This window comes from Mustelus asterias, chromosome 23 (genome assembly GCF_964213995.1).
Source record: "Mustelus asterias chromosome 23, sMusAst1.hap1.1, whole genome shotgun sequence".
Classification (NCBI taxonomy): domain Eukaryota; kingdom Metazoa; phylum Chordata; class Chondrichthyes; order Carcharhiniformes; family Triakidae; genus Mustelus; species Mustelus asterias.
In genome coordinates, this window is record NC_135823.1 from 45,273,115 (window position 1) to 45,299,013 (window position 25,899).

General features: G+C 45.2%; 1 protein-coding gene across 1 annotated transcript in view; it reads left to right on the forward strand.

The window, feature by feature from the left end:
• Nucleotides 1-6,031: 6,031 nt before the first annotated feature.
• LOC144510431 (protein disulfide-isomerase-like) overlaps nucleotides 6,032-25,899 on the forward strand; it is a 32,820-nt gene continuing 12,952 nt past the window's right edge. The window contains exons 1-5 of the mRNA XM_078239878.1: nucleotides 6,032-6,248; nucleotides 7,387-7,593; nucleotides 15,290-15,423; nucleotides 15,635-15,772; nucleotides 20,366-20,482. Coding sequence (XP_078096004.1) covers nucleotides 6,032-6,248; nucleotides 7,387-7,593; nucleotides 15,290-15,423; nucleotides 15,635-15,772; nucleotides 20,366-20,482 — 813 coding nt within the window. The remainder of the gene's footprint in view (nucleotides 6,249-7,386; nucleotides 7,594-15,289; nucleotides 15,424-15,634; nucleotides 15,773-20,365; nucleotides 20,483-25,899) is intronic.

Consider the following 25,899-nt stretch of genomic DNA (forward strand, 5'->3'; position numbering starts at 1 on the left):
CTTGTCCTTGGAACATTCTTTTCAGACGAGCACTCTAAAATCTGAAGGTACAGCTTCACCCAATTCTCTCGCTGATTCCCCCTCTGCAAATCATTTTTTAATTCATTCGTGGGACATGGGCATCGCTGGCCAGCATTTATTGCCCATCCCTAGTTGCCCTTGAGACAGTGGTGGTGAGCTGCCTTCTTGAATCACTGCAGTCCACATGCTGTGGGTGGACCCACAATGCCGTTAGGGAGGGGATTCCAGGATTTTGACCCAGCGACTGTGAAGGAACGGCGATATATTTCCAAGTCAGGATGGTGAGTGGCTTGGAGGGGAACTTGCAGGTAGTGGTGTTCCCATTTATCTGCTGCCCTTGTCCTTCTAGATGGAAGTGGTCGTGATTTTGGAAGATGCTGTCTAAGGATCTTTGGTGAATTGCTGCAGTGCATCTTGTAGGTGGTACACACTGCTGCTACTGAGCGTCGGTGGTGGAGGGATTGAATGTTTGTAGATGTGGTGCCAATCAAGCAGGCTGCTTTGTCCTGGATGGTGTCAAGCTTCTTGAGTGTTGTTGGAACTGCACCCATCCAGGCTAGTGGGGAGTATTCCATCAAACTCTTGACTTGTGCCTTGTAGATGGTGGATAGGCTCTGGGGAGTCTGGAGGTGAGTTACACTGCTTTCTTAGTCTACTTCTGTCAGGATGACCTGTGTTAGACATTCTTGCAAAGTGGCACAAAGACAATCCTGAGACATCCAGTCAAGCTAGCCTGTCTGAAACACTGAACCAAGTTCTTCCCTCCTGGCTCCTCCCAGACTACTCATGAAATCTTCTACCAGAGCTGTTTTTTTTCCAAAGATTGTACTCTGCCATGCATCCTTGTATATTAGTTTGTTGCTTTTTGCTGCAGGATTTATGTCACTAACTGTTCCAACGGCATTATAAATGTGTTGACCAATAAGCTTCGGATGCAACACAAATCATTTCCAATTGGCATCAAGACGCTACAACTCGCCATGTGGAATGTTGGCAGGTTTCTGCAATCGAACATACTCGCATAGTTGGACACTTCAGCAGGAATCTAATTTCTCCCTTCAATTTGTACACCTGCATGAGAGAGAGCTGTGTTTGTACCTTCAGTGTCCAAGTTTCATTACAAATAACTGTGATAGTCAATGCAGTTATTAAGTGTTGGTTTGTGGCAGTTTTAATTTCTAACCAGCTACACGAGATTATTATTCACTTATAAAGGAACATGGCTGTCCAGTAGATCAAAGCGTTTGCTGAAGCTGCTGGCAATCTTCGCTGAGCTACTTTTTAATTGCCCTGCATCCCTCATATTTTAGGAAAATCTGTTAACTGTCAGCTCCACCGTTGTGGTGAAAAGGAGGTGTCGGCATTTTGTGTTGTGGGAGCCTGTAAAATTAAATAAATAGTTTTACCATGACAGTATGTTCCCATTCTTTGAAATGGGTATCTGTCTTTACTTTGGCACGCAATGTTTTTGCACTTATTACCCACATGCTGCAAGCTCTACTGGCTGCCAGACATCAAGTGCTTCATTTACAGTTGCTAAGCTGTGAAATATGTTTTATTATGTTACATTATCATAGAATCCCGACAGTGCAGAAGGAGGCCAATCAGCCCATCGAGCCTGCACCAACAACAATCCCACCCAGGCCCTATCCCCGTAATCCCACGTATTTAACCTGCTAATCCCCCTGATGCTAAGGGGCAATTTAGCATGGCCAATCAAACTAACCTGCACATCTTTGGACTGTGGGAGGAAACCCACGCAGACACAGGGAGAACATGCAAACTCCACGCAGACAGTGACCCAAGCTGGGAATCAAACTCGGGTCCCTGGGGGTGTGAGGCAGCAGTGCTGACCACTGTGCCACCGTGCCACTGTCCCTCATGGTAGGCTGGTGAAAAAGGTTGGATCTCATGGGATAAAGGGGGAGGTGGCTAGATGGGTGGAGAACTGGCTTGGTCACAGAAGACAGAGGGTGGTAGTGGAAGGGTCTTTTTCCGGCTGGAGGCCTGTGACTAGTGGTGTTCCGCAGGGCTCTGTATTGGGACCTCTGCTGTTTGTGATTTATATAAATGATCTGGAAGAAGGTGTAACTGGGGTGATCAGTAAGTTTGCGGACGACACAAAATTGGCAGGACTTGCAGATAGTGAGGAGCATTGTCAGAAGCTACAGAAGGATATAGATAGGCTGGAAATCTGGGCAAAGAAATGGCAGATGGAGTTCAATCCTGATGAATGCGAAGTGATGCATTTTGGTAGAAATAATGTAGGGAGGAGCTATACGATAAATGGCAGAACCATAAAGGGTGTAGATACGCAGAGGGACCTGGGTGTGCAAGTCCACAGATCCTTGAAGGTGACGTCACAGGTGGAGAAGGTGGTGAAGAAGGCATATGGCATGCTTGCCTTTATAGGACGGGGCATAGAGTATAAAAGTTGGGGTCTGATGTTGCAGATGTATAGAACATTGGTTCGGCCGCATTTGGAATACTGCGTCCAGTTCTGGTCGCCACACTACCAGAAGGACGTGGAGGCTTTGGAGAGAGTACTGAGGAGGTTTACCAGGATGTTGCCTGGTATGGAGGGGCTTGGTTATGAGGAGAGATTGGGGAAACTGGGGTTGTTCTCCCTGGAAAGACGGAGGATGAGGGGGGACTTAATAGAGGTGTATAAAATTATGAAAGGCATAGATAGGGTGAACGGTGGGAAGCTTTTCCCCAGGTCGGTGGTGACGTTCACGAGGGGTCATAGGTTCAAGGTGAAGGGGGGGAGGTTTAACACAGATATCAGAAGGACATATTTCACACAGAGGGTGGTGGGGGCCTGGAATGCGCTGCCAGGCAAGGTGGTGGAGGCGGACACACCGGGAACGTTTAAGACTTATCTAGACAGCCATATGAATGGAGTGGGAATGGAGGGATACAAAAGAATGGTCTAGTTTGGACCAGGGAGCGGCGCGGGCTTGGAGGGCCGAAGGGCCTGTTCCTGTGCTGTATTGTTCTTTGTTCTTTGTTCATGCCGCCCATATGAGCTTATTGAAATAGAGATGTTGAAAGAAACTGATCGCTCACCTCTCTATATATGAATACCATTTTCCTACTTTTTACTGCAACAGTTTAAAGAGTATTTAAATGGGTGGTGGCAAATATTGTAATGAATTAATTGCATTAATTATGATTAATGAGTGTCTTTGATAAGTTTGGCTTGTCTGGATGTGGTTTGAGTTATGTCTAAAGTCTTTTTTAAAGATTCTGTGGGCATATCGAAGGTCAGTTTAAACATCATGGAATAACATGGCAGAAGGTGAATAGGTTGCATTTCCAGATTTCAAAGATGTTTCTGTATGTCAGAATAAATCAAATTAAATTGAATTAATTCTAAAACTTAAAACAACTAAAATAAGAATTCATCAATGAATGATTTAAACTAATGTGCTGTGTGATTTGCTTGTATATGCTTGATATTATGTCCACCATGGTCAGTTACAGCTATAATCATTATGGGAGACTTCACAATCTGCAAGTGTTTAACCAATGTTTAAACGAAGTCTTCCCAGACTTGGTTCGGAATTTGGCAACATCATTGAGAATGACATCAGCGACAGCAAATGGAATGGACACATTGCACTTCTCAGTAAAGCACTGCAGCTGCTCTAGAGTTATAAGTTCCCAGTTTGTTTGTTGTAAGTTGAACTGCATGAACAATCCACCAAATCAAAGAACTTACACATATGGATAAAGTTGGTAGATTCCCACCCCTATTATGAAGGTCTACATGCACAGCGGATACAATTTCATCACACAATGAGTCACCCATAAGGTTAACAATGTCAAACATTGCTCATTTGAAAGTCACCGCTATTTAAATCCATGAGGCAACATTTGAAATAAAAGCTAGTGCATTGTTATTAATGTAAGGAGGTGTACGTGTCTTTTGACACCACTATTCACAATTGGCTTCTCACTGTGTATCTAGTATTTGGGCACAATAGTGTAGTGGATCACTTCAATGTAGCTGCCAGCTTGAAACTTTGACAACTGACAGCACGTAGCAGAATTTGGGGGCACAAATTTCTGATTTTAAACTTAATAGTCAGAAAATCTAAGGCAGAGTGCACCAACATTTCTGTCATGGTCTGTCAATGACTACACAAACTTGCAAAATTTTTCTTTCTAAGCCAGAATAACCAGTTATACAATTGCTAACCTATGCTGAAACTATAATCAGATGACGTGACAAATCATGAAGAAATAATTATGTGACACCATGTTTGGATTTTACAAACCTGAAATGAAGGAAAGACTTGGGGACGTGTGTCTCAGATTTGAGATCTGAAGAACAAAGGAGTTACTCTAGCATCCTGTGCAATGAGGGCGGCACAATGGCACAGTGCCAGGGACCCAGGTTCAATTCTGGCCTTGAGTGGCTGTCTCTGTGGAGGCTGCACGTTCTCCCCATGTCTGCGTGTGTTTCCTCCGGATGTTCCGGTTTCCTTCCACAGTACGAAGACGTGCAGGTTAGACGGATTGGCCATGGTAAAATTTCCCCATCCTGTCCCAAGATTTGTAGGTTAGGTGGATTAACCATGTGTGGGGTTACGGGGATAAGGTCAGGGTGAGGGCCTGGATAAGATTCTCTTTCAGAGAGTTGGTGCAGACTCAATGGGCCAAATGGCCTCCTTCTGAACTGTAGAAATTCAATGAACCTTTATTTTAATACTGAGAATACATGGCAGGGCATGTTTGGTAGTTTATAGGAAGAGGCAATTCTCACAACATTATATCGTGTAAAGATAGAGATGGGAGGTTGTGATGCAGGTTGAGAGCAATGGTGGAAGCAGGGCAGAGATGGTCAACAATCATTTTGAGATTGGTCTCTGTGGCCTCGTTGCATTTTTGGGAACCTCTGTCACCTGCCTTCAGCCACCAAGCTTTACCTTTTGTCTTTATATAGCTTCCGGCTTCACCTATTCCCCAGTTCCCAACCTAGTCAGTCAAACTCCCTCAGCCAAACCTTGTTCTGCTAATGGGCACGAGTGATGTAAGTTAGAGCTAACAGGAGGTTGTTTTATATTGTAAAGTGTTTTCCTCTCATAACTTTTTAATAAATAATATTAATAAATAATATTAGCATTAAATGGAGTTTGAACAATAAATAGTTCTTTTCATCTAAGTTGAGTGGAGAATTCATCAAAATTGTACAACCACCAAGCACTGTTTCAGAATGCTTCAGTTAGTTTTGGCACAGTGGTTAGCACTGCTGCCTCACAGCGCCAGGGACCCGGGTTCAATTCCCGGCTTGGCTCACTGTGTGGAGTCTGCACGTTCTCCCCGTGTCTGCATGGGTTTCCTCCGGCTGCTCCGGTTTCCTCCCACAGTCTGAAAGCTGGCTAGGTGCTTTGGCCATACTAAATTCTCCCTCAGTGTACCCGACTAGGGGATTTTCACTCGGGGATTTTCACAGTAACTTCATTGCAGTGTTAATGTAAGCCTACTTGTGACACTAATAAATGAACTTAAACTTTAAAATAGCTTGTTTGGTGGAATTCACAAGAAAAAGTGTGAAGAAAATTCGAACTATATTTATATATTTGCTCATAACAAGAGTTGAGATTACAAGCAGCAAACACTGATACTAAAATTACTGGCGATTAGTTAAAATCAATGGCACCCCAAACCATCTGGAAATCAATTGTTCATAATTTAAAAGAGGGACTAAATTATAAAGCAATTCAGGAGGGCAATCCGCAGTTCAGAATTGATAAGGTTACCGCCCAGCTGAGATTGTGGAACTGTTACATGCTGTGATCCTACTACATCAAACTGGATAAACATGCTACTGTAAGGGTGGTCGTATTTTAATTTGGTCGGTCAATGGCCACCCGCCGGTGCTTGTCCTCCAGCCACAAACCAGTCACAATATTCCACGAAGCGTCGTCAGGCAGGCGTCACATTGGCCTTGGCTTTATCAGCGCTGCCTGTGGGCACCGTGCAGCCTTGGCCTCTCCTCACTATGACCAAGTGGTGCATCTTAATACTGCTGCTCGCCTTCCCTTCCGCCGCGAAGGCTGAAGAAACTGAGGTCAGAGAAGAGCCGGCACCGCCACCAGAGGAAGATGCCCACGGAGCCGTTTCGGACGAGATTACTGAAGAGCAGGACGTGTTGGTGCTGAACAGGCACAACTTCGGGAGAGCACTGAACGAGAACAAATACCTGCTGGTGGAATTTTGTAAGCATCCAAACTCATTTGCAAGGTATAGGTGTTCGAAGGTCAACTCAATTGACAAATCTTGTGCGTGTAAATATCGATATGAAATTCTAGCATAAAAAAGTGACAGCTCAGACTTATTTAATTGTACATTCAGCCAATTAATTAACGCAGAATTTACACTATCTGAAAATAATTGCATTGGAAACAAATATATAGCTGGTTGATTATAAATGCAAACTTTTATTTTATCCAATCTTAATTACAATTGGGATTGGTGTGTGTGGATGTACAATCATTTATACTTTCTGAGACTGAGGTCGAACTTGTATTTCCAGAATTCCCCCGAGAAATATCATTCACCTCTTAAATAATTATTCTGAAACAAAGACTCGCAAAAAAATATCTGGCACACGTTCCAGGATCTATTGAAAGATTCGGCCTTACTTTGTAAAAGTCACTGTAATTCAGTGCTACTACCGTGATCAAAACCTACCCGAGTTAACAGCAATAACAAGATTGCATTAACACTGATGTGGCACCATGGTATCTTATTCTTCATTACAAATCTCTCATGCTGACTGCCCAGTGCCAATCCACCATGTAAATCGCAGAACTTGCACATACTAGGCACTCAGCAAATGAATTCATAGCCAGCTACTGTTCCTCATGTGCGCGGCAAACAACCTTATTACAATTGAAATAAGCACATAAAATACTGGAAAGACCCAGCATCTGTGGGGAGAGAAACAAGAGTTGAGTCCAGTATGACTTCTTCAGAACTTGTTCCAATTGACCTGCCCAATGAAGTTATGGATAGATTCATAGAATTATTCTGAGCAAACAAAAATATAATTCTAGAACTAAGCTACTTTTATTTTTAAGAAAATAAATTAATTGTCTTATTCTTTAGCACACACACACACACAATTCTATTCTTTATGTTTGCTTTGTCCCTCAGTTAAAATTGAAGCGTGGTTACACTGGTTTAACTCTCGATTTGATTCCGCCAAAGAGTTTGTTTTCTCTGATACTGATATGACTGAAAATAAATGAAAGCCTTTAAGCCTTTTGAAGATTGAATGTTTGTTGCTTGATGTGAAGCGTTTCAGTTAATTAGTGATCTTAAGGTTGATATTTCAGTGTCTCCTTCTTCAAGATGCCCCATGGTGCGGACACTGTAAGAGTTTAGCACCAGAATATGCCAACGCTGCAGGACAGCTGAAGAACGAATCTTCTGACTTAAAACTGGCCAAGGTCGATGTCATAGAAGAGAAGGAACTTGGTTCAGAATTTGGTGTCCATAGCTATCCAACCTTGAAGTTTTTTAAGGAGAGTGACAGAAAAACTCCCATTGAATACACAGGTAATATAATTCTCATCAGATATTTACCGGTTTCAGACTGGACAAATAACGAGATGTCATGATGTGGAGATGCCGGCGTTGGACTGGGGTAAACACAGTAAGGAGTCTCACAACACCAGGTTAAAGTCCAACAGGTTTATTTGGTAGCAAACGCCACTAGCTTTCGGAGCGCTGCTCCTTCGTCAGGTGAATGGGAGATCTGCTCATAAACAGCAAACAGGGCATATGAAGACACAAACTCAATTTACAGAATAATGAATAATGATTGGAATGCGAGTCTTTACAGCTAATCAAGTCTTAAAGGTACAGACAATGTGAGTGGAGAGAGCATTAGCACAGGTTAAAGAGATGTGTATTGTCTCCAGACAGGACAGCCAGTGAGAATTTGCAAGTCCAGGCAAGTTCTGGGGGTTACAGATAGTGTGACATGAACCCAAGATCCCGGTTGAGGCCATCCTCATGTGTGGGGAACTTGGCTATCAGTCTCTGCTCAGCGACTCTGCACTGTCGTGTGTCGTGAAGGCCGCCTTGGAGAATGCTTACCCGAATATCAGAGGCCGAATGCCCGTGACCGCTGAACTGTTCCCCAACAGGAAGCGAACAGTCTTGCCTGGTGATTGTTGAGCGGTGTTCATTCATCCGTTGTCTGACGTGAGATGATGGCATCCGTGTTGATGATCCAGCACGTTCTGCAGAGGTTGCTGTGGCAGGGTTGTGCAGCCTTCAGGAGAACAGTGACCATGACACCACACAATCCTGCCACAGCAACCGCTGCAAGATGTGCCGGATTATCGATACGGATGCCATCATCTCACGTGAGAACACCATCCACCAGGTACACAGTGCATACTCTTGCAACTCGGCCAACATTGTCTACCTGATACGCTGCAGGAAAGGATGTCCCAAGGCATGGTATATTGGGGAAACCATGCAGACTTCTCCCTTGAGTACCTGCAGAGAGGGTGACATCTTTCACATATTGACTTATTTCTAATCAGTTTGAATCCACAGATAATTAACACTACCACTGTTGTTCACTTAAACTTACGCATCCTTTTTTAAAGCACTCAGTGGCGATCTCCCTTCATCCCAACTAAACAGTCTTCTTTTAAACATAGAAAACATAGAAGATAGGAGCAGGAGGAGGCCATTTGGCCCTTAGAGCCTGCTCCGCCATTCATTACGATCATGGGTGATCATCCAACTCAATAGCCTAATCCTTCTTTCTCCCCGTAACCTTTGATCCCATTTGCCCCAAGTGCTTTATCCAGCCGCCTCTTGAATACATTCAATGTTTTGGCATCAACTACTTCCTGTGGTAATGAATTCCACAGGCTCACCACTCTTTGGGTGAAGAAATGTCTCCTCACCTCCGTCCTAAATGGTCTACCCTGAATCCTCAGACTGTGACCCCTGTTTCTGGACTCCCCCACCATCGGGAACATCCTCCCTGCATCCACCCAGGGTACTTGGTGTTTGGTGCTCATTTTGTTATTCTTTCATGGGATGTGGGTGCCACTGGTTGGCCCAGTATTTATTGCCCAACCCTAATTGCCCTTGGACTGAGAGGCTTTTCAGGTCATTTCAGAGGGCAGTTAAGAGTTAAACATCTTGCTGTGGATATGGTGTCACATTGGTAAGGGTGGCACATTTACTTCCCTAAACCAGATGGGTCTTTGCAACAAAAAAGTGACAGCTTTTTGGTCACCATTACTGAGACTACCTTTATTAATGGAACTGAAGTGCTGCCATGGTGGGATTTGAACTCATGTCCCCAGAGCACAGGCTTTGATCTCTGCATTACGAGCCTAGTGATATTACCACTATCCCCTTGCATATAGCCACATCCATATATCCTGGTCATGTGGCATCCTGCAAAGATGTACAGGTTAGGTTGATTGGCCATGCAAAATTCCCCCTTTGTGTCAGAGGGATTAGCATGATAAATACGTGGGGTTATGGGGATAGGGCCTGGGTAGGATTGTTATCGATGCAGGCTCGATGGGCTGAATGGCATCCTTCTGCACTGTCGGAATTCTAGGACTCTATGATTCTATGAATACTTCGGTAATAATCTTTGCACTTTGTTTGAAAAATCATGCATTTTCTTTAGCCCGGAGCGGACTCGAAAGGCTGAATTGCCGACACCTCTTCCTAGGCCAGAAATTTATGAGAAAAATTCTAAGTGTCCAGCTAACGTGAAAATGGGAGAGTTGCAGATCCATTATTTGGGCGAGTTTTTATGCCCAATCTTGCACACATAGTGCATTAAAAATGGGCTACACCTTTTCTAGCTATGAGAGGCAGTGAGCAAGGCTCAATTCACCTGCTGGCAGCAGAGGGAGCTATTCTGCACGTGCAGACCTCTGTCTGCACATGTGCAGTCGCAAGAGGCCTATCAGGGAGAGTCAGGCCTCTGTTATTGGAGTCGGCCTGAAATAACCATACCCACCCCATCAAAATCGCGGGGGTGCATAGTCGATCGCGAGTCCCACACTGCCCGGACATTTAGCACCCGCCACCCACCCCGCCGCCCAGATCGATCGTGCCGCTCTCTCCCCTGCCGACCTGATGCAGAGCAGCATCGGGGCCCCCATCCCTCCCCGATCGGGCCACACCAGCCTGGCCCCGCCTCCTCCAGGCCCCACCTCCATAACCCCACCTTCAGGCCTCACCCCATACTCCCACAGATCCCACCCCCATAAGCCCTACCCCCTGACATTTGGCAGTGCCAAGCTGCTCGGTGGGCATTGCCAAGGTACCAGGCTTGCACTGCCAGGCTGGCACTACCCAAAGGGCACACCCCTTGTCCTCAGCCTCCCTGGTGGGGCCTCAATGGCCTCTGGTTCCACCGGCGAGGCCAACATGACTGTTCCCCGTTCATGGGGGGGCAGGTGTTTTCCTTGCCGGAGAGAACCTCTCCTGGCGAGACCAAAATGGAGTCGATCCTGCTTAGGAGTGAAAGTAATAGGGCAATTGTTATGGGGGATTTTAACTTGACTAATATTGACTGGAATTGTTATAGCTCTAGCTCGTTAGAGGGGTCAGTTTTTGTTCAAAGCGTGCAGGAAGGTTTTTTGACTCAGTATGTAGACAGGCCAACTAGAGGTGAGGCTATATTGGATCTGGTGCTGGGAAATGAGCCAGACCAGGTGCTAGACTTGGAAGTTGGTGTGCATTTTGGTGATAGTGACCACAATTCGGTTACGTTCACCTTAGTGATGGAAAGGGATAGGCATGAACCTCGGGCCAGTGGTTTTAGCTGGGGGAAGGGTAATTATGAGGCTATTAGGAGAGAATTAGGAAACATAGGTTGGACTAGGAGATTACAGGGACTGGGAACGTCCGACATGTGGAGTTTTTTCAAGGAGCAGCTACTGCGAGTCTGTGATAGGTATGTCCCTGTCAGGCAAGGAGGAATTGGTAGGGCTAGGGAACCGTGGTGCACCAAAAAAGTTTCTTTGTTGGTTAAAAAGAAAAAGGAGGCTTATGTTCGGATGAGACGTGAGCACTCGGGTAGTGCACTAGAAAGCTTTAGATTGGCTAAGAGGGAGTTGAAGAGCGAGCTTAGAAGGGCTAAAAGGGGACATGAGAAGACTTTGGCGGATAGGGTTAAAGAGAATCCTAAGGCGTTCTATAGGTATGTCAAGAACAGAAGGTTGGTTAGGGCAAGTTTAGGGCCAGTTATAGATGGCAGAGGGAAGTTATGTGTGGAACCGGAGGAGATTGGTGAGGCATTGAACCAATATTTCTCTTCGGTGTTCACGCAAGGGGACATGAATATAGCTGAGGAGGACACTGGGTTGCAAGGGAGTAGAATAGACAGTATTACAGTTGATAAGGAGGATGTGCAGGATATTCTGGAGGGTCTGAAAATAGATAAATCCCCTGGTCCGGATGGGATTTATCCAAGGATTCTCTGGGAGGCAAGAGAAGTGATTGCAGAGCCTCTGGCTCTGATCTTCAGGTCGTCGTTGGCCTCTGGTATAGTACCAGAAGATTGGAGGTTAGCGAATGTTGTCCCATTGTTTAAGAAGGGGAACAGAGACTTCCCCGGGAATTATAGACCGGTGAGTCTCACTTCTGTTGTCGGCAAGATGTTGGAAAAAATTATAAGGGATAGGATTTATAGTTATTTGGAGAGTAATGAATTGATAGGTGATAGTCAGCATGGTTTTGTGGCAGGTAGGTCGTGCCTTACTAACCTTATTGAGTTTTTTGAGAAAGTGACCAAGGAGGTGGATGGGGGCAAGGCAGTGGACGTGGTATATATGGATTTTAGTAAGGCGTTTGATAAGGTTCACCATGGTAGGCTTCTGCAGAAAATGCAGATGTATGGGATTGGGGGTGATCTAGGAAATTGGATCAGGAATTGGCTAGCGGATAGGAAACAGAGGGTGGTGGTTGATAGTAAATATTCATCATGGAGTGCGGTTACAAGTGGTGTACCTCAGGGATCTGTTTTGGGGCCACTGCTGTTTGTAATATTTATTAATGATCTGGATGAGGGTATAGTTGGGTGGATTAGCAAATTTGCTGATGACACCAAAGTCGGTGGTGTGGTAGACAGTGAGGAAGGGTGTCGTAGTTTGCAGGAAGACTTAGACAGGTTGCAAAGTTGGGCCGAGAGGTGGCGGATGGAGTTTAATGCGGAGAAGTGTGAGGTAATTCACTTTGGTAGGAATAACAGATGTGTTGAGTATAGGGCTAACGGGAGGACTTTGAATAGTGTGGAGGAGCAGAGGGATCTAGGTGTATGTGTGCATAGATCCCTGAAAGTTGGGAATCAAGTAGATAAGGTTGTTAAGAAGGCATATGGTGTCTTGGCGTTTATTGGTAGGGGGATTGAATTTAGGAGTCGTAGCGTTATGTTGCAACTGTACACAACTCTGGTGCGGCCGCACTTGGAGTACTGTGTGCAGTTCTGGTCCCCACATTACAGGAAGGATGTGGAGGCTTTGGAGAGGGTGCAGAGGAGGTTTACCAGGATGTTGCCTGGTATGGAGGGGAGATCCTATGAGGAGAGGCTGAGGGATTTGGGATTGTTTTCGCTGGAAAGGCGGCGGCTAAGAGGGGATCTTATTGAAACATATAAGATGATTAGAGGTTTAGATAGGGTGGATAGTGATAGCCTTTTTCCTCTGATGGAGAAATCCAGCACGAGGGGGCATGGCTTTAAATTGAGGGGGGGTAGTTATAGAACCGATGTCAGGGGTAGGTTCTTTACCCAGAGGGTGGTGAGGGATTGGAATGCCCTGCCAGCATCAGTAGTAAATGCGCCTAGTTTGGGGGCGTTTAAGAGATCCGTAGATAGGTTCATGGACGAAAAGAAATTGGTTTAGGTTGGAGGGTCACAGTTTTTTTTTAACTGGTCGGTGCAACATCGTGGGCCGAAGGGCCTGTTCTGCGCTGTAATGTTCTATGTTCTATGTTCTATGTAAGTAAGTCTGGACAATTGAGTGCCGGACTCCCCAAGAACATGGTAATCAACATTTTAATAAATTTAAATAACTTATTCAGCCTCTTGCCGGAAATGGGTGAGAGGCTGACCTCACCGGAAATCCGGCTACGGTAAGATTGCGAGAGCCAAGAAATCGGACGCGATCCTGATTTCTCGGCTCTCATGTAATTTGATTGGCTCGCTTGGCCCATCGCTGGGTGGGGCGAACCGGTAAAATTCCGCCCCTAATTCCTATGTTCAATCAAAAATGATTGCAACAGCCATGGAATTCCTTTCTGGAATAGTATAAACATGTTGCAAACATAGGTTAGAGTGGACTGAGTCCAATACAGGAGGTTTTAATAGATTGGACACTCCAGGAAGCTGCTGTGTCTGAATGCGAGCATTGGGGTGAAAGTGAATCCCTCAGACTTTACCTGTTGACTTGGACATCCCATAATCACAGGGTAAGAATGTTTCTGCTACAAACAATGGGTCATTAGCCTATGTTTTGTCCTTATTTTTCCCAGAGATCGATTTTGTATTGATACCTTTCTATGTCTAGGATTAGAGATCTCAGTATTGGATTTATAGAATCATAGAATGCAGAAGGAGGCCATTCGGTCCATTGAGCCTGCACCGACCACAATCCCACCCAGGCCCTATCCCCGTAACCCCATGCATTTACCCTAGCTAGTCTCTCTGACACTAGGCGGCAATTTAGCATGGCCAATCCACCTAACCCGCACATCTTTGGACTGTGGGAGGAAACCGGAGCACCCGGAGGAAACCCACGCTGACACGGGGAGAATGTGCAAACTCCACACAGACAGTGACCCAAGCCGGGAATCGAACCTGGGTCTCTGGCGCTGTGAGGCAGCAGTGCTAACTATTCCACTATCAGCTCAGGTATAAGACAGTTGGGTTAAGAGCAATATTCCACCAACTCTGCCCCTGTCTTTGTGTATGCTACAAAATATACGGGGAGTTTTAACACAGGAGTGTGAGTGGGTTTGGGAGCAGGTGGCGGGATTAAAGAACCACAGGGTAAGAATGTTCCTATTACAAACAACGGGTCATTAGTCCATTTTATTTGTCCTTTTTTTCCCAGACATCATTTTTGCATTAATTTATTGTACCTGCTCGACTCTAACCTATTTTTGTAAAATGTTTACTATATTCCAGAAAGCAACTCCATGGCTGTTGCAGTCATTTTGATTGATCATAGGAATTAGGCAATTAGGTGGGAGCAGAAATTCAGCCGTTCGAGCCCACTCCAGGCTAAAGAAAATGCATGATCTTTCAAACAAAATGCATAGATTCTTCCAGAAGTATTCAGAGAAGTGTGTCAGGAGGCCAGTTCTAACCTGCTAACTTCCAGCTTTTACTCGGGTGAGACAAAGGGCAGACATCTAACCCGCTCTGAGGAGACGAGTTGGCATTTTAACTGGGCTAATGTGGCTGGAAACTTCAGTGTCAATTTGTTTTGCAAGTTTAACTGTGACCAACTAGCTTTCCCTGGCAATTGCTGCAAGAGTAGGAGAGCCTTGGCGAGGATGTTTATGGGTCAGTGAGCTGCTTTCTCCCAGCCCACCATGCTTAGAAAACGCATCCATACTAAAGCCTCCCCTGAACCCCCACCATTGGACTTGCGGAATTGGACACCCTGCACTGGGTCCAGGATCAGACTCCTTCTCCCGGGATTGTATTGTAACCCCACCCCAGACTCCTTCCCCTTGGGATTTTATTGTACCCCCATCCCAGACTCCTTCCCCTCCGGGGATTGTAATGTAATCCCACCCCAGACTCCTTCTCCTGGGATTGCATCATACCCCCATCCCAGACTCCTTCCCCATGGATTGTATTGCAGTCCCACCCCCACTATCCCAGGAGTCAGAAATCAGACCGTCCCTGATGAAGGATTCACCTGATGAAGGGGCAGCACTCCGAAAGTTTGTGCTACCAAATAAACCTGTTGGACTTTAACCTGGTGTTGTGAGACTTCTTACTATCACAACACGTGTCACTTTATCTACCCTCAGTAATGACTGACTCATCACATTTGTCCAATATTTGTCGACTTTTTTTAACAGAAACCAATTTCTTGAAGTAATCAGTAAGAAGAATCATTTTATTTAAGGGGCTTAAAATGCCACAGTGGGGCAAATGTTGGTTGTAGACACATTCATCAATGATTTTGGATTACTTGGACAACAATATATATTGATAGTCAGCTGATGGTTAATGCTCCTTCAGGGAAAAGAACTGCCAAGGGTATCATCAGCTGGCTAAAAAGAAGGACTGGTCCTAGCTATGCATTCCTGGATAGCGTGGCTGAAGTTGAAAAGTTTATTGACTCCGCTGATGTTGTCATTGTCGGCTTTTTCAAGGTAATCATTTTATTTACCTCAAAAAAAAATCAGCTGCGTTAAATGTATAATTATTCAGACTTACAAAGTCCATCTTATGCTGGAGTATGTTACAGAACTGATATTGCATTTCTGGTAAATCTGGTAAGCTAAATGCATCATTATTCAGGCCTACATAGTTCGTGTTATGCTGGAGTGTCTAATAGAACCGATTTTGCATTTCTTTACTGAGGACCTTGAAAATGATGACGTGAAAACATTTTCAGAGACGGCAAATGACGCGGTGGAAATACCATTTGCTATCAGCAACGATGTAAAGGTTTTGGAAAAATACAGCATATCAAGGAGTACTGTAACATTGTTCAAAAAGGTAAGTTGTGTGAATTTGTTTCATTTGGAGAAATCGTTGGCTTTTGACAAACACATTCTTGATCCAATTATAGAATACCCATTAATGAGTCACTCTGCATTAATTTAATTGTACAGTCCCAGAACGAACCATCTGGCCTTCCCAGTTTGCCTCTCCCCACTTGGTTGCATAGTCTGTGAAGCTAATAGTTCATGCACACAATTTTTGGGAGTATTAATTAGAAATGCAATAACTAGGATGTAAAGTATGCATTTATTTTACTTCCAGTCGTGTTTATATATTCATTTTGAAAAAAACCTATAACCAAAAATCTATAGATTGAGAAGAATTTTCTGCCGTTTATAGGAATCCTGAGCAAAAATTAATACTGACCTAAACACAGCCTAGAAAGAAATCAGATAGTGGAAGAACATCGGTTCACACCTGTCTCTCTTCACTGTGGGGTTGATTCTCAATCTTTGTGAGGTAGAATGGGGGGAGGAGTTTAGAGTTGAGACTTGCATTTTTCCATAGAGAGAACGAGACTGCATTCGTCAGAATTGTACTATAATTAACATAGCTTTGTTCCTAATTTTCGAGAAAATTCTTCTTGTATAGAAGATCATGAAATGAAAAAAAAACCTTTTTTACAGCCACAGATAGAGTAATTCAAGCCTTAAATCAACTACTTCTCTTTGATCATCTTCAGTATCAACCTTCTTGAGGCTCCAGCTGCTAATGCACTGATCAGCCATGTTCAAAATGAAAGGCCGAATGGCCTACTCCTGCTTCTGGTTTCTATGTTTCTATGTCTGTTTTAACTTTAGTGCTCTATAAATGTTAGAAAGTGCAACTTACGGAGAAAGGGGGAGGAAGAGACTGGGTCAGGGCAAGTGTGAAAGAAGGAGAGTTTTTCTTATTGCAAACATCAGTCCAATTTAAAGCTATGCATCTTAACTGTTATGTTGACACTTAGAAAAGTAAATCAACAATGATTGTTTCTTCCCTGTGTGTGAAAGGGAAACATATACGAAAAGGCAGAGCATCTTCTAATTTAGTTTCTCTAAACAGCATAAACTATGGAAACAAATTAACCAAAATAGGGAGTGTGAGAGGAAAATTGAGAGGGGAAGAAGGCTGAGGGCATTCTTGTCCTTGAGGATACTTAGTGGAGGTAGAGAGGAGTGGATGGAGGGTTGAGGTTAAAGGGGAAGAATATCTTAATGACTGGTCATTAATTTCCTGGCTGTTCATGCCAGCAGGATCTTCTGGTCTCCCTAATAGCGTACCAACGCCGCGGGTTTCCCGGCAGCATGGGTGTAGTCAATGGGAAATTCCATTGACAGCGGCGGGATCCGAAGATCCCACCATCAGCAAATGGTGCAGCGCCTCCCGCCGTGAGAAACGCATCACAAGGAGGCCAGGAAATTCACCCACTGTATAACTCAAACCTGTTGGACTTTAACCTGGTGTTGTGAGACCACTCACTGTACCCACCCCAGTCCAACGCCAGCATCTCCACATCATGGGAGTGAGGGCTGAGGAGATCCACAAGCAATTGGGAAGAACATAAGATGAAGCTGCAGAAGGTCACATTTTCACACAAACTGTCCCAAATGTGGCCAGCATTCTTTGATGGCAAACAAGGGAAAGAGTGAAGCACAAGGAGATTAGGAAGAAGCAGAAGAGGTGAGACAGAATGAACAAACAACAACAGGACAAAAACAAGTAAGAAAAAGAGCACATTCTCCAAGTTATTTTGTTCAATTCTCTGGAAAGTTGATTAGTCATACATTTTCTATGCATGTTGTGCATTTCTGATTTGAGGAAATGTTTTATGACATTTCGGCTGGAGTCCTCTGGCTGTTACCCCCCGCCCCCCCCCCCCCTCCCCCACCTCCCCTCCCCACTGCTGCCAGCGAGGACGGAGAACAAATTCCCATTTTTACCAATCTTGGAGCTTCATCAATCTCAGAACTGCGAATTCTTCCGATTCCGAGAATTTCCACATCCCTGATTTTCATTGTTTTAACATTCCAACATGTGGGGCGGCACGGTAGCACAGTGGTTAGCAGTGCTGCTTCACAGCTCCAGGGTCCCGGGTTCGATTCCCAGCTCGGGTCACTGTCTGTGCGGAGTTTGCACATTCTCCTCGTGTCTGCGTGGGTTTCCTCCGGGTGCTCCGGTTTCCTCCCACAGTCCAAAGATGTGCGGGTTAGGTTGATTGGCCAGGTTAAAAATTGTCCCTTAGAGTCCTGGGATGCATAGGTTAGAGGGATTAGCAGGTAAAATGTGTGGGGGTAGGGCCTGGGTGGGATTGTGGTCGGTGCAGACTCGATGGGCCGAATGGCCTCCTTCTGCACTGTAGGGTTTCTATGTTTCTATGTCCTCTACTCAGCCTTTTGGCTAAGATCAAGCCCAAGATGGGATGCAATGCCTTATCTTGTCAACTTAGATCCTGTTTGTCCCTTTTACAGGGACCTTGAATTGGAATTCATAGAAATCATAGAAACATAGAAACCCTACAGTACAGAAAGAGGCCATTCGGCTCATGGAGTCTGCACCGACCACAATCCCACCCAGGCCTTTCCCCCATATCCCTCTAACCTACGCATCTCAGGACTCTAAGGGCAATTTTTAGCATGGCCAATCAACCTAACCCGCACAGCTTTGGACTGTGGGAGGAAACCGGAGCATCCGGAGGAAACCCACGCAGACACGAGGAGAATGTGCAAACTCCACACCGAGACCCAAGCCGGGAATCGAACCCAGGTCCCTGGAGCTGTGAAGCAGCAGTGCTAACCACTGTGCTACCGTGCCGCCCCAGTTGGACTGTGAACTTATTTTCTGGAGCAAGCAAGGAATGGATTTGTGTTTGCCCAGTCCATTCTGAGCATTGGCTTTGTAACTTTAGGAATGGTGTAAAAAGTTAAAACTCTCTGTCTTGTGACCTCTTTTTTTTTCTTAAGACGCTTCTGAAATCTTAACTTTTTGTTCAAGCTTTCAGTCATCTACTCTAATATGTCTTCAATCTAGCTGGTTGTCAAATTTTGTCTGATAATTGCTAATTTGCTAATTGTGAAATGCCTTGGGAAATTTTACAATGTTAAGGGTGCTATAGAAAGGTGAGTTATTGTTGTACACACCCACTCATGCATTCTAATTGAAATTAGCTTTGCCCTGACTTTCAGTGGACAAAACTACAGGAAATCCATTTGAAGCCAATATATGTGCCAAGTTGACTTTAATATCCAGAAACTAAAGCATGGTTATATTTGATTGGGCCTATCCACCATTGCATCTCCCACAGCATATGTTTAAACAATGCCTGAAATTGAGAACTGAGATTTCTTATTTAGAAACTTAGAAACTAGAAGCAGGAATAGACCATTCAGCCCTTCGAGCCTGCTCCACTATTCATTATGATCATGGATGATCATCGGATTCAATGTCCTGATCCCCCTTCCCCCCATATCCCTTGATGCTTTTAGCCCGTGGAGCTATATCTAATTTCTTCTTGAAATCAGACAACATTTTGGCCTCAACTACATTCTGTGGTAGTGAATTCTACACATTCACCGCCCTCTGGGTGAAGAAATTTCTCCTCACCTCAGTTCTAAAAGGTTTACCCCTTATCCTCAAACAATGACCCCTAGTTCTGGACTCCCCCACCACTGGGAACAGTCTTTCTAAATCTGCCCTGTCTAACCCTGTTAGAATTTTACAAGTTTCTATGAGATCCCCTCTCACTCTTCTAAACTCCAGTGAATATAATCCTAACTGACTTAGTCTCTCCTCATATGACAGACTTGCCATCCCAGGAATCAGCCTGGTAAACCTTCACTGTACTCCCTCTTATAGCAAGGACATCCTTCCTCAGATAAGGACACCAAAACTGCACACAGTACTCCAGGTGTGGCCTCACCAATTGTACAGGCCTCACCTGTACAATTGCAGCAAAACATCCCTACCCCTATACTCATGTCCTCTCGCTATGAAGGCCAACACACCTTTTGCTTTCTTTACTGCCTGCTGTAGCTGCGTGCTTACTGCACTGCTGTGGTCAATTATAACACAGTGCGTGCTGCAGGATTTTTTCACGGACTGGCACCCTCAACTCTATCCCAACTGCGTGTTTGGCCTCAAACTGTGGGACTGTTTCGTGGATGTACTTTGGACCTAAAATGAATAGATAAAAATACTTTCTAAATGGAGTAAAGCTGGGGACAGTGGGGGTCCGAAGAGATTTGGGGATCTTTCAAACTGCGATTGATAGATTTTTGTTAACCAAAGGTATTCAGACACAAGGGGAAAGGCAGGTGTGCAGAGTTAGATCACAGATCAGCCACAGAATGGCAGAATAGGCTCAAGAGGTAAGTGACATATTCCTGTTCCTGTGCCAGTTCCAGAAACAAAACCCGAAACAATTGTCAGTAATATTTGCTGATATTCGGATATGTGGAAAGAGCCAGCCCACTATATTGTGTAGAGATGCAAATTCCAGAAAATTAAATGACGTAACTATTGATTGTGTGTGTACACAAAGTATTTATATTTGATCGATTGTGAATTATTTGGCTGAATGTAACTTTAACATGTTCCTTGTTTCTTTAGTTTGATGATCATCGAGCTGATTTTGAAATTGAGGCTGAAGCAGGTTTGACTAAGGAGGAACTCAGTAAATTTATCAGGATTAATGGGATGCACCTTGTAACCGAATTTACCAAAGAGGTGAGTTATATAACACTTTACTTCTTTGGGTCTTTAAAGAAATGTATTTAGCCGTAATTGAAGCAAAATAGTGCAGAAGCTGGAGATCTGAGACATCAGAAAATGCTAGAAGTACCTAGCAGATGGAGCAGCGCCTGTGCAGAGAGAAAAAGAGTCAGTAATATTCCGCCAGAATTCATTAGTTCTAAATGAAGTCGATTTTGTGCCCCCAAAGCCATGAACACGGAGGGCGGGAGCCTCACTTAAACGCGTTTGAATAAGCTCAGATGAATTTAAAGGGCTGCCCTGCTATGTGCTCCCCTCAGGTAAGGAATGTGTCCCTCATTGATGTGACATCATGTCGGTGAGGTTTACAACAGGTATTGCAAATTACAGGAATAGGACAAGAGGAATCTGCAGGGGGCAAAGGTAAGTATGACTCCCAGGGGGGGGGGAGAGGGACATGCCCTGGCAGTGCCAGAGGGCTGTGCTGGGAGCAGGCCCACTGGGGTTCTCCTTATGTATGGCAGGGAATTGGGGAGTGGGGGTAGGGGGATGCCTCAGTGCTTGTACTGGGGAGAGTGGTTTCCCCATTTATTGTGTTGGGGGGGTTTTGCCCCGATGCTGGGGGTCCCTCTCCGTGTCTGTGAAGGGATGGAGGGAGTTTCTTTTCAATGCAGATCGGGGAAGCCTTTACTGATGCTGCCCTAATCTCTGTGGAGCTCTCTATCAGGCCCTCCCACCCAGTATAACGGGGGAAACCACACCCCCAGATTCTCTGTGCACAGAGTGTGAGAGAATCTGGAGAGAAGCTGTGCAGCCAGAGAGTTACAGTCCGGTTTTCTTCCTGAAACTGTCACTCTGGGAAAAGTATCCGAAGATTCCGCCCAAAGTGGCCAATCAAGTTTCCAAATTATACTAAATTGGGAAAATTTATAAATAAACAGTTGCTGATGAATTGGATAGAGCAGGATATTCAGTCAAAAGTGGGAGATTAGGTTGCATCTTCGGAAGGGCACAGACAGTGGGAATGCAAGGTGTGCAGTGACGGTTAAGGACCATCAAAGAGATCCTGGCAATTGTACTTTGAGGAATAAAGTACAAATCCCAGGAAGCAATCGTTCATTTGTACAAAACGTTAGTCCCTCCCACCTTAAATATTGGGCTGTAACATTTAACTCCCCAGCGTCATATTGGGGGTGGTGGTATATGTGCTGGGGAATCCCCTTTGGATGTTCACAGGTAAAGTTTGCAGCACAATTGCCCAGATTTGCAAACTCCCCCTGTGCTGGGAACCATCTCAAAATGTGATTTAAATCACAAACTTCGGATGGTTGGAACTGGGTTACATCAATAGTTACCCAGAAAGAGTTAGAAGGGCTAAAGCCACTTGTGACTTCTGTAACAATTATACACACCCAGACCAACCCCCCGCAGGCACCCCCCACCAGGACTCCCTCCCCCAACCCCCTGACTACCCCACTCCATGGGACTTCCCTGCCCATACCCAGGGGCACCCCATAACCTCGGCTGCCCAGCCCCTATGGGATTTCCCTCACCCAAGTGGGGACTCTTCCCTCAACACCTTGCTCCCCCCCACACCTCCCCCCCACACAACCAGACTCTCACCCTGACCCGACCTAAGGCCCAAGACCCAATAGCCCCTCCACCCCAAATCTGACTGAAGCCCAACTACCGCTCGCTGAGTCCCAACCCTCAAATTTCAGTAACTCCAGAGCTTAACTCGACCCAAGGCCCGATGCCCATCAAAAAGAAACCTCTTCAACCCACTGGACCTTCCCCAAGCCTCACCAACACCACCCCGCCCAACCAATCCCCTTGGGACCTCCAATACCCACCCAACTTCTGATTTTCCACTCCTCCTCCCACCCCCAAACTCCAATCCACCCATTCCCCAAATTCCACCCACCTACCCCGGAAACTTTCCTTCTTCCTGGCCTGTCAAGGAACATTCAACTTTGTTGGATTTTTAAACTTATTTGGTTTATGGCAGCTAGTGCTGTTATAAAAGGGTGTTGCCTTTGACTCAGTTGAACTTCAACACCAAGCCTCGGGACATGCTCCACTGCCTGGGTCTCACCTGGCCTGAGTCAGGCATGACAGGCTGGGCACAGAGTGGCATTCCGATGTGGATTGCCACTCTGAGGAAGTTCAGGCCCATTGTGTATAGTTCTATGCTCTGGACCTTGGATGGAGTATGAAGGACGGTAAAGATCATTAAAGTTGGGTGTTGATAGTTTGGTAACCCGTACATTCAATGAAAATCAGTACAAAGTAAATTTTTATTTTGTAGATTCCTGATGCTCAGGAAAACAAACAAGAGGCTTTGAAAAACGGAATGAAAACCTACAGGGGCAATCTTACCAAAAATATTCTAAGTGCTGAATGAACGTGAGAACAGGAGAGAATTGGACCCATTTTTTTGGTGTGCTCTCAGGCTCCAATGGCACCTATGGCACTTAGTGCAAAAAAAGGGGGAAAGTGTGATTCACGCCAGTAGAGGGAGTGGACAGAGTCTGTTCTTGTCGGAAAGCCAGCTGCTGACAGCTAGAGGGTGCCATTGCATATGTGTCGATCTCTCAGTGCACTGTGCAAGTGCAGACAATGCACTGAGAGATCTCTCACTCCCAACCCCACCCCCCCCAGATATTGTGTCCCCCCCCCCCCACCCCCCAATTGCTGTCCTCCACCTCCCCCCGATCGCTGGCCTCCACTCCTCTCTGGAAGATTATTGACATAGAACATAGAAAATGGGTGCAGGAGTAGGTCATTCAGCCCTTTGAGCCTGCACCACCATTCAATAAGATCACGGCTAACATGCACTTTCAGTATCCCACTCCCGCTTTCTCTCCATACCCCATGATCCCTTTAGCCACAAGGGCCACGTCCAGCTCCCTCTTGAACATATTTAACAAACTGACCCCAATAGCTTTCTATGGTAGAGAATTCCACAGGTTTACAACTCTCTGTGTGAAGAAGTTCTTCCTCAAATCAGTCCTGAATGGCTTACCTCTTACTCTTAAACTGTGAATCCTAGTTCTGCATTTCCCCAACATTGGGAACATTCTTCCCGCATCTTCCCACATCTAGTGGGACTGCCAACTTGGCAATCCTCAATTGCAGAGTGCACAGCTCCCCCTCTTCCCCTCAGGCCCTCCCCCTAGGTACTGTCAGGGTGCCTAGTGGGCAGTGCCAGACTGGCACTACCCAAGGGGCACTGTCCCCCCAACCTCCCAGAGGGCTTCAATGGGCTCTGGTCCTATCGGCAAGGCTATTACACCTGGTCCCCATTGATGGGGATTATATGTCATCCTCACCAGCGAGGACCCCTACCGGCGAGGCCATTAAGGCAAGTGGACGATTGCGTCCTGGGCTCACTTATAATTTAAATATTACAATCAGCCTCGTGCCCTGCCCAGGCGCAAGGCTGATCATGATGGCTTCATAGTGCCGGTAAGATTGCAAGAGACGAGAAACTGGGTGCGAGCCCCGTTTTTTACCTCTGTCCCGATCTTACTGGCTCGCCCCTCCCATCGACCAGCGTGACAAGCGGGTAAGATCGCCCCCCCCCTCAGTTTTTGACACCATATTTAAGGGGCTCACCATCATTGGGGAAAATTTCCTCAGGACTTCTCCTGCTCTGCCACAGTAACTTTAGCAGAGCATGAACCTTGATGGGACTGGCAAACGGAGCTCTCACTGAAGTTACTGCATTCGAATGAAAGAAACCTCAAGGCAATTCAGCTTAAACTCCAAATCATTTTAATTTGAAATTAAAATTAAAATGTAAGGCCTATATTTATTGCCTAAAATGATGCGAGGATGATGAAATTGTAATTTTCTTGGAAGGGAAGAGTTTTGACCTTGTTTTTAATAATCTGTACAACCCAGTGTGTGAACAGAGTCAATAGTTGATTAAAGACTATAGCTTTCACTCTCAGAACAGCATCAAAAGATGATCCAACTCTGCTTAAAAAAAAACTCTAAATTATGCAGTCTTCAATTCCGTTCCTGTCAGAAATGAGTTCAATTATGTACATCACATCAGCATGGAATATGTATGCTGAATCATTGATTTGGAGCAGGTGTGTCTCGGACCTTCATTTTTTAAATAAGAATCCAATTGAAAGTTGCAAGGGTTCTTTCCCCCCTAATATTTGTGAGGAAATCAGTTCTAACTGATAACCCCTTCAAATTAAATCAGTGAACATTTTGGTAGAAATCGCTGAAAGAAAAACAACTTCTAATGACCCCTAAATAATGTCAGTCAAGTTGCTAAAAGAGATTGAGGATTTGAACTGTAAATAAAGATAAGATTGGGAAAAATGATGATTTAGAGGTGATCTTATTGAGGGAGCGAGCGTCCCTGATGGAGGTGATAGCATAGCGGTATTTTCACCAGACTGAGACACTCAGCATAGTTCTCTGGGGGCCCAGGTTCACATCTCGCCAATGCAGCTGGTGAAACTTGAATTTAATAATAATATGGAATTAACTGTTGTAATAAAAACCCATTAGGCTCACTAATGTACTTTAGGGAAGAAAATCTTTACCTGGTTTGGCCTACATGTGACTCCAGGCCCACAGTAATGTGGTTGACTCAGTTCGAGGGCAATTATTGATGTAAAATAATTTTGCTGTCCATCAGATAGAATCATAGAAACACTACAGTGCAGAAGGAGGCCATTCAGCCCATCAAGTCTGCACCAACAACAATCCCACCCAGGTCCTACCTCCACTGAGTTACCCTGCTAATCCCTCTAACCTATCACATCCTGGGACACTAAGGGTTAATTTAACATGTCCAATCAACCTAACTCGCACATCTTTGGACTGTGGGAGAAAACCGAAGCACCCGGAGGCAACCCACGCAAACACGGGGAGAATGTGCAAACTCCATACAGACAGTGACCCAAGTCGGGAATCAAACCCAGGTCCCTGGAGCTGTGAGGCAGCAGTGCTAACCACTGTGCCACCATGCCGCAAGAAGTCTAACAACACCAGGTTAAAGTCCAACAGGTTTATTTGGTAGCAAATGCCACTAGCTTTCGGAGCATGCTGCTCCTTTGTCAGGTGGAGTGGGAGATGTGCTCACAAACAGGGCATACAGAGACACAAACTCAATTTACAAAATAATGATTGGAATGCTAATCAAGCTAATCAATGCTAATACAGCTAATCAAGTCTTAAAGGTACAGACAATGTGAGTGGAGAGAGCATTAAGCACAGGTTGAAGAGATGTGTATTGTCTCCAGACAGGACAGCTAGTGAGATTTTGCAAGTCCAGGCAAGTTGTGGGGGTTACAGATAGTGTGACATGAACCCAAGATCCCGGTTGAGGCCATCCTGACGAAGGAGCAGCACGCTCCGAAAGCTAGTGGCATTTGCTACCAAATAAACCTGTTGGACTTTAACCT